Below are 9,706 nucleotides of genomic sequence, written 5' to 3' on the forward strand. Positions count from 1 at the left end.
ATATTGTACACCTGCAACTAATATTACATTGTATGTCAATTGTACTCAAAATATATATATATCTATATATGATGTCTTCATTTATTTGTGTATTAATAATAATTTTAATTTTTAAACTACATTGTTCACTAATAAGATTCAAAAGGTGGCTTCATTTTCCAGCTGAGAAAGAAGTCTACTGACATCTAGCTTGAAAATAACTAGGAACACTATGTACAACTTGCATTGGATAGTTATCAAATTCAACAGTACTGAAATCACCAAAAAAAAAAAAAAAAGAAATCACCAAATAGTGAAGTTCCAATTCTATTTTTCTTCCTTCTAAGATTTTATTTATTTATTTGACAGAGAGAGACAGCCAGCGAGAGAGGGAGCACAAGGCAGGGGGAGTGGGAGAGGAAGAAGCAGGCTCCCAGTGGAGGAGCCAGACGTGGGACTCGATCCCAGGACCCCGGGATCATGCCCTGAGCCGAGCCGAAGGCAGCCTCTTAACAACTGAGCTACCCAGGCGCCCCTCCAATTGTATTTTAAAATGGTGGGGTAAAAGAATTCCCTTCCTGAGCATATACCACTTTATTTCTCAATGTTACCTTCTTCAAGACAGACAATGGCAATGACCTTAAATTAGATAAAATTTTGATAGAACACAATTAGGAAAATATGCCCTAAACAGATGGGGAGAAATTTCATTACTTTATACGTCATAAAATTCTAACACTTTTATTTCATAGCATAAACTACCAACAAAATTACAAGGTACAATTTTTTTTTTTTTCAAAGCAGCTCACAAAATGGTGAATAGGAGAGGAACTGGAAATAATCTGCCTTTATGTGGCAATTGAAAGGAGGAGAAAAAGCTCTCCACTGAAGGCTTTTGTAGTTTAATTTGGTATAAATTATGTGAGTACCACCTAAAGCACACTTAGACATTAGGCGAAGAACTTTTTAAACCCTTTGTAGATAAATGATTTGCTACATGTAAATTGTACAACTGCTGACCATTTTGCTTTCCATCACTATATTGAATTAAATTTTTTTTTTTACAGTAAAAACATGGAATTTAAAGCCATTGTTCTTGGCTCCAAGATTTAGATGTAATTTCCATACCATTATTTTCTGGGTGAACTTTATCTCTAAAAACACTGTGAATAAAAAATGTAAACAGATGGAATACTACTCAGCCATCAAAAAAATGAAATCTGGCCATTTGCAACGACGACGTGGATGGAACTAGAGGGTGTTATACTAAGCGAGATAAGTCAATCAAAAAAAGACAATAATCATATGATCTCACTGATATGTGGAATTTAAGAAACAAAACAGAGGATCATAGGGGAAGAGAGTGAAAAAATAAAACAAGATGAAAGCAGAGAGGGAGACAAACCATAAGAGACTCTTAATCATAGGAAACAAACAGGGTTGCTGGAAGGGAGAGGGTTGGGAGGATGGGGTAACAGGGTGATGGGCATTAAGGAGGGCTCGTGATGTAATGTGCACTGGGTGTTATATAAGACTGATGAATCACTGACCTCTACCTCTGAAACCAATAATACATTATACGTTCATTGAATTTAAATAAAAACAAACAATTTTTTTAAAAAGAAAAAATATAAATGGTGTTCTGAGTAATCAGACTCTCAGAGCAAGGGTTTCGAGGAATTCTGTGTTGAAGATGTTGAAGCACTTGAGTGTGAAAGGACCGAGGAGTTCAAACTGAAGTTAAGGTGAATGTCATAACTTGTCCTCGAGATGAAATAAGTCACTAAGAATGGCTTTATTACATCACGTAATGCAAGGTATTCAGAAAAGGTATTTCAAGGTGGAGTAACAATCTAGTATTAAATTGGTTTATCTTTTACCAATAGCGTAGTTCTTTTTTTAACGTCTCTACTTCTTAGTATTAAAAAAACAAACAAAAATGCTAAAACCTTCAACTGATTGCCCTGACACTGGTAACGCCAGAAGTATGTGCACTGTTTCCTTATTTCAGCAAGTCAAGAATAAAGATGCAAACAGATAAATACTAACATGCACTGCATTAAACTAGTCTACTTAGGAATTAGATGGCCCAGTTTTCAGTGGTTTCCCATTGCCTCCCGTCTCACACATGTAAATATAAACAATAATCTGTAATACTATATACAGAGCTCATTGTAAAATAAATTACATTAATTTCCACAGTATTTGAAAGGAAAAAATGAAGTAAAACATTGAAACACTCAATGACGAAGGATATTAAAAGACATCTTTTTGTAATTCCCCGGGTACTAAGGCACTGTGTGGGCCACTTGGGCACCCTCACTCAGAAGACTGTTAACTGCTTCCCTTTTAAGTTTAAATCACTATCACTTGAAATGGACTTGAATTCTAGAGGCTGCAGCTACCTGCACTGAAAGTACTGAAGGAATTTAGCCATTTGGTGGCAAGAACCCTCATTAATAACCTCTGTTCATAGATGAAGGCCATGGGGGACACTTAAGCAAAAAGAAATGGCCCAAGTTGACCAAGAGGCACAGTAGCAACATCTTCTGGGCATGAAGCTCTTATTCCAGTGCATGTGAAGGTCCCAAGGGGAGCCTACTATAGGCCAGTAGTGACACATAGGAATACTGCTGAGAACCAGTTCCAAGAGAAAAAGGTCAGGGATTATGTGCAGAAAAGAAAAAGTATTCTTGGTTACAGATAGCCCATGAGAATAAAAAAATAGCTATGATATTTCAGTAGTCTTACTTTGTGTCTGTTAGGCAAATATAATCTAAATAAGCAAAGGACACTGCTTCAGCCTGTTACCCAGAATGTTATCACTTCTGAATTGTCTTATTTCAGTTTACTTGTCTTCTTCAGCATTTACTTCTCTGTCAAGTATGAATGTAGCTAAACCACTACATAGGAAACAGTAAGAGCTCATGTTCCCAGACCATCGGGGAACCCAAAGATCCACGTGACCCCAGGGACCTCAGAAATGAGCAAACAGAGGTCCTAAGCAGTTATATAAATTAAATACATTTAAAATTAGTAGACTATGGTTTTCAGAGTACAGGTCTTTCACCTCTTTAAGTTTATTCCTAGATATTTTATTGTTTTTGGTGCAATTGTAAATGGGATTGTTTTCTTAATTTCATTTTCTGCTGCTTCACTATGAGCATATAGGAATTCAACAGATTTCTGTACATCGATTTTGTATCCTGAGACTTACTGAATTCATTTATCAGTTCTAGTAGTTTTTTTGGTGGAGTCTTTAGGGTTTTCTACATATAGTATCATGTCATCTGCAAATATAAAACCATAAAACACCTTTGAAAGAAATTCAAGATGATGTAAAGAAATGAAAAGACATTCCAAGCTCATGGGTTAGAAGAACAAATATTGCTAAGAAATCTATACTACCCAAAGCAATCTACGCATTCAATGTGATCTGTATCAAAATACCACAGCATTTTTCACAGAGCTAGAACAAGGAACCCTAAAATTTGTATGGAATCAAAAAAGACCTCAAATAGCCAAAGCAATCTTGAAAAAGAAAAACAAAACTAGAGGTACCACAATTCTGGATTTCAAATTCTATTACAAAGCAGTAGTAATTAAAACAGTATGGTACTGACATAAAGACAGACACATAAATCAATGGAATAGAACAGAAAACCCAAAATGAACCCGCATTTATTTTTTTAAAGATTTTATTTATTTACTGACATAAAAACAGACACATAAATCAATGGAATAGAACAGAAAACCCAAAATAAACCCACATTTATTTTTTTTTAAGATTTTATTTATTTATGATAGAGAGCAAGAGAGAGCATAAGCAGGGGAAGAAGCACAGGGAGAGGGAGAACCAGGCTCCCTGCTGAGCAGAGAGCCCAACCCGGGGTTCGATTCCAGGACCCTGAGATCATGACCTGAGCTGAAGGCAGATGCTTAACTGACTGAGCCACCCAGGCACCCCTAAACCCACATTTATATGGTCAATTAATCTTCAACAAAGGAGGAATGAATATACAATGGGAAAAAGACAGTCTCTTCAACATATAGTGTTGGGCAAACTGGACAGCAACATCCAAAACAGTGAAACTGGACCACTTTCTTTCATCATACAGAAAAATAAACTCAAAATGGATTAAAGACCTAAATGTGAGACCTGAAACCATAAAAATCCTGGAAGAGAGCACAGGCAGTAATCTCTCTGACATTGGCCCTAATAACATTTTTCTAGCTATGTTTCCCAAAGCAAGGTAAATAAAAGCAAAACTAACCTATTGGGACTACACCAAAATAACAAGTTTCTGCACAGTGAAGGACATTATCAATACAACTAAAAGGCAGCCTACTGAATGGGAGAAGATATTTGAAAATGACATATCTGATAAAGGGTTAGTATTAAAAATATATAAAGAACTGATACAACTCAATATCCCAAAAAACAAATAATACAATTTAAAAATGGGCAGAAGATATGAACAGACATTTCTACAATGAAGACATACAGACAGCCAACAGACACATGAAAAGATGCTCAACATCACTTATCACCAGGGAAATGCAAGTCAAAACTACAATGAGATATCACTTCATACCTGTCAGAATGGCTAAAACCAAAAATACAAGAAACAACAAGTGTTGGTGAGAATGTAGAGAAAAAGGAACCCTCTTGCACTGTTGGTGGGAAGGCAAACTGGTGAAGCCACTTCCTCAAACAATTAAAAATAAAACTATCCCATAATTCAGTAATCATACTACTGTGTATTTACCAAAAAATATACAAAAACACTTAATTCAAAGCGATACATCCATCCCTATATTTATTGCAGCATTATTTACCATACCCAAACTATGGAAGCAGCCCAAGTGTCCATTGGTAGATGAATGGATAAAGATGTGATAGATACAGATACAGATAGATATTTACATAGATATGTACAGATATATAATGGAATATTATACACCCATAAAAAGAATGAAATCTTGCCATTTGCAACATGAATAGAACAAGAGAGTATAAAGCTGAGGGAAATCAGTAAGTCAGAGAAAGACAAATACCATATGATCTCACTCATATGTGAAATTTAAGAAACAAAACAAATGCGAAAGGGGGAAAAAAGAGAGAGAGAGAAGCCAACAAACAGATTCTTCACTAGAGACTAGAACAAACTGATAGTTACCAGAGGAGATGTGGGTGGAGGATGGGGGAAATAGGGGATGGGGATTAAAGAGTACACTTATGATGAATAAAAAATAGAATGATAAAAAATATTAGTAGTTATGAGTTCAAGACTCTAGTATTAATATTTCAGTATTCATTCATATAGTACGTATATGTTGCACTGAATATAAAACATACATAATACCATACCTTACCATACCATATCTATAAATCATATTGTAGTAAAAACATAAATGCACATAAGTAAGCATTTAATGACTATGGTATTTCCTATAGATTATCACGGAAAACAAATGTTTACGCAGATGATTTTCTCATTTGAGAACAATTCTATTCATCAAAAGTCTAGATTTCAATTTATTTCTATTTGGGTATAAAATAAGACCCTTCTTAACATGTATAGGTTCCTGGTGTTGGGAAGAATCTCAAAAATTACCAAACCTTCTGTATTTGTATTTGACTTTAGAAAGCAGCAATACTGTCCCAGTGGTATTTCCCCATTTTATTCCCTGGGCTAGTAAAGTATGCCACAACTCTCATAAAAACTCTCATAAAAAGGAGAACCATATGAGAAAATGAGTAAATCCCCAGTGGTTCATTCCTCTACTAAGGATCCATTCTATGAAATGAGTCCTGAGAGACATTCCCAGTCTTGGGTTTCACTGGAACCAGGCAGGGACAAGTTAGGGCCAGTAACAGTCCCCAATTGCTTCTCAACCCACCAAACCTTTTACCTACTTTATGTTCAACCACCACTAGCATGAACTCCCTCCTCCCCCACTCGCCACACCACTACGTGCCTGGCACTTGCATGGTTGGATGGATGGATGCATGGATGCATGGATAGGTGGATGGATGAGTCTATGGATGAATGAGTGATTAAGTATATAAAATATTCCTCTGGGGGTCCATCATAATACATTGGATTTTTTCAAATATCAGAGTAGTCTTTATTGCCTCCTCTGGGGAAATACTGCCATTACACTTTCCTTGTTAAAACTACTAAATATCTGTAGCTGGCCAGTTTCTAATCGTTATAAAAGCTCCAAACTATCACAGTTTGGGTAGCATAAGTCCATACCTGGTACTCCAAGAAAAAAGTCTAGTCATGATTTCACTGGGAAAAAACAGTGAAAAATTAGCATCTTCTAAACGTTACCCTCTATGTTGGTTGGCCCTGTGTGTGCCTAGGAGAATGAAAAAGGATTAAAATTAGACTTAGGGTTGGGGTTGATGCTTCAAAAGTTTTAAAAGAGAGAGAGAGAGAGCTGGACTTCAGATTTGAAAGTGTGATTTAAGGAAGATCTGTGATACACCTGCAAACGAAATGCAGTTCTGTTATTAAAGTGAGTTATGACTTATTTTACAGCCAAAGAAAAGGTCCGGTGTTAAATGCACCATTTGTTTACACTGATGAAGATGCACCCCGGGCGCATGGGTATAGGTATTGTAATAGAAGTCATTTCCACAACAATTACCTGACAGTTTCCCTTTCACTTAGCAGGAGAGGTGTTTTTCAATTAGAAGGTTCTTGCCATTACTTCCTCATACTTTCTGGGCAGCTCTTTGGAAATTAGGGAGTTGCAGATAGGTAAGAAGGAAAACTCAACACCCGCCCTCAGAGAGTTGAGAAACAAAGTGTGGGTTTGTACTACTCACGGCTCTGCCTGCAGGCTCCTGTCCTCAGCCACATAGTTAGAAGGAATATAGCCCTGCAGCGGCTGGCCAGAGCTATCTCCCCTTTTCTCCAAGTGCCTGGCGAACCACCAGCCTTCCCGGGAAGTGTCCAAGACTTGGAGCTTGTCACCCGCGCGGAAGCTCAGGTCCTCTGCAGTCCGAGCCTGGTAATCAAACAGAGCCACGAAGTAGTGGCCATGGCCTCTCCTGGGCTCCTGACTCTGCACCTGGGGAGGATCCGGGGAGCAGCGGGCCCCTGGGTTCTCAATCACCACCACCGGCTTGTCGGCCTCCTGGAACAAGCAGGGGAAACAGGGCTGCAAGAAAGCCCGCAACCTCAGACAAACGTTGCCCATGGTGCTCTGGTAGGGAGGAGGGGAGAGGGGCTTCTCCCTCTCCCCTCAGTCTCTGCAGATCCACTTTCTCGTCTTCCACCAGGCAACGTGGAAGTCAGCACCAATTCCCTCGGCTTCAGAGAGTGCAAAGGCCCTGCTTCACAACAACGGGCAGATCTGCCCGCAGTGATCCCCGCTTGGGAACACACACCTGCTTGCTTTCTGTGGCCGGAGCTGCTGCCCCAAAGCAAAAACGAGTGGGAGCTGGGAGGCTGCCTAGGGGAAGAAGTCCTTTCTTCTTGTCTGCTTAGGAATCCCACAGCAAAATTAAAATTAAGAGGGCTTTATTCAGACAAATGTCTGAGAACAGAAGAGTCATCTTGCTTTATGTCCCGAGAAAAAGTTCCTAAGAGAAAGAGGTGAACTGCAGGTAAGATGCCATCTTGCCTCTGCCAGGAGCTCTCTCCCTGCTTCCAGTCCGTCTCTGTGGTCTGGCCTGTCCTGACCCCCAATGCTCTTTCCTTTTTGCTAATGATTAACCAACCAGCTGAACCTACTGCCTTTACCATCCTGAGCTATGAGCAGACTGTAATAATTTCTCCTTACTTCCTGGTTTCCTTTTGTCTGTGATTTAAGAGATTCCCGTCCTCTCTACCTCTCCCTTCCCACACCCAAGAGAGACCAGCGCCCTCACCAGGAAGCCAAACTCTTAAAACAGCTGCCAAAGTCCATGCTACTGGACAAACAGGCTAGCCCAGGGAAACAGTCTTGCTATGTTCCCAGCACAGATTTCTCCCCCCTCATGAAGATGAGTAGGATTATTTTGACACCACTAGGGGAAATTAAAAGGGTAATTAAAGTGTCTAGTATTTGTTACTGGACAAATGGAAACTGGGAAAGAACTACTTAGTTCCTACCTTTTTTCATCACTATGAATAGATTTTTAATAGCTTCACAATATATTTACAGTCTGGAAAAATACAAGAGCAGCTGACTAAAATGCTGAGAACCTGTAACACGGCTTTTTCCCACAGAGACATTTAATTTCCCATCTCTCATGTACTATTTCTGAAACACACACACACACACACACACACACACACACACACACACAGAGACCACGGCACCAGTAGAGAGAAGGAGTAGAAGGGCTGCATGTGTGCTGCTGTTGGGAATCCTTCTGTTCAACTTTGGCTCCAGGTCTACAGGAATTCTGACTGACTTCATCGGTAGGACCTCAGGAGCAAAAGGCTGAGCAGACAGCCACCCTGACGGGCAGTGGGTTTGCTCTGCTTCCTCTTGTTTGCAGCAGCTGACTCACAAATGTGTGGTCTGGATCCCAAGAACAACCAGGCAGAGAATGTGGACAGATCAACACTCTGCCATTTTCATTAGTGGAGACCGCTCTCAACTCGTTTATCATGTGTCACTTGTTTTTGTATAAGACATTTAATAAAAATCTCCACTCTAAAAAACAACCTCTCTATATGTTGCTGGAGGCTTGACCTGGGTAACCAAGCCTCAGCACAATCTCAAAATTCCTGTTCTTTGACAAACAGCAACGCATTTTTAGTAATCAGAATAATCAAATTCAAGGAAAAGGAAAAAACAAAAAACCCCCAAAACCAGAGAACCATGGCCATGGCTTCAGCCCTATCTGCTCTTACCTGGTACTAAAATCAGTCATTCATGGTGGACAGATAACCTGGCTAGAACAAGACCTCATGTCAAATTCCCAGGTTTTTCCAACTGACTTCAGAGTTAGAGTAGAAGTACCAATTTAGCAGGAAAAGAAAAGCCAAGAGACAAGCCAGTTTTGTTTGTCTGTCTGTTTGTGACATGGGACCGAAAATATAATTCTATATATAAGAGAAAATGGCAATTATATAATATTGAGAAGCCATAAGAATATTTTGTTTCAGACACAATATTAATTGTAAAAGTATGGGATTCTATTAACGCCCTAGAGTGGCGTCTAATAGAGGGCGTCTATTAACATAGAGGCATAGGATGCTAGTCTTTCCAGAGACATCTATAGGATCTAAAAATGAAATGAGATTTGGAAGCAGCTAGAGAGAGGTATTCAAAACCAATTTGCAAGTGGAGTTTGAGACATCAAGAATCCGAAGATTTTAAATTCAGATATGCCTCCATTAAGGTTATGACAAGGAATTCTGGAAAAAGACAAAGTGGCAGGCGTGCATAGCACAGTCACTGAGCTAATGAATGAAATTGAAAAAGTGGGTGACCATCCGAAGGTGTCAGGCGAGCAATGGTCTGAGAAGGCTGAGCCATGGGATGGGGAGAGAAAGGCCTTCTTGGTGTCAACAGTACCAGAACTCTGCAGTCACCCAAGCTTGAAGCCTTAAAGTCATCCTTTACTCTCCCCCTGGTTTCTCAGGGCTAATCAATCACTAAATTCCGCTCAGTCTTCTTTTTCATTTATTCCACAAATTTTTTTATTCCTTCTGAATGACAGCTGGGTACTGGACAAAAAAATAAATAAAATAAAATATTCTTTCTTAGATTATTC

The 9,706-nt window shown here is 39.1% G+C and overlaps 1 protein-coding gene across 2 annotated transcripts in view; it reads right to left on the minus strand.

Annotated features, from left to right (window-relative positions):
* The window catches only part of FRK (fyn related Src family tyrosine kinase), a 102,282-nt gene extending 94,070 nt beyond the window's left edge, over positions 1-8,212 (minus strand). The window contains exon 1 of one of the 2 annotated variants that reach the window (XM_019809344.2): positions 6,821-8,212. In XM_019809344.2, the coding sequence (XP_019664903.1) occupies positions 6,821-7,194 (374 nt within the window). In that variant the 5' untranslated portion in view covers positions 7,195-8,212. The remainder of the gene's footprint in view (positions 1-6,820) is intronic. The other variant, XM_002928639.4, reaches the window with a different exon arrangement.
* Between the last annotated feature and the right edge of the window lie 1,494 nt (positions 8,213-9,706).

Source organism: Ailuropoda melanoleuca, chromosome 10 (genome assembly GCF_002007445.2).
Source record: "Ailuropoda melanoleuca isolate Jingjing chromosome 10, ASM200744v2, whole genome shotgun sequence".
NCBI classification, from domain to species: Eukaryota; Metazoa; Chordata; class Mammalia; order Carnivora; family Ursidae; genus Ailuropoda; species Ailuropoda melanoleuca.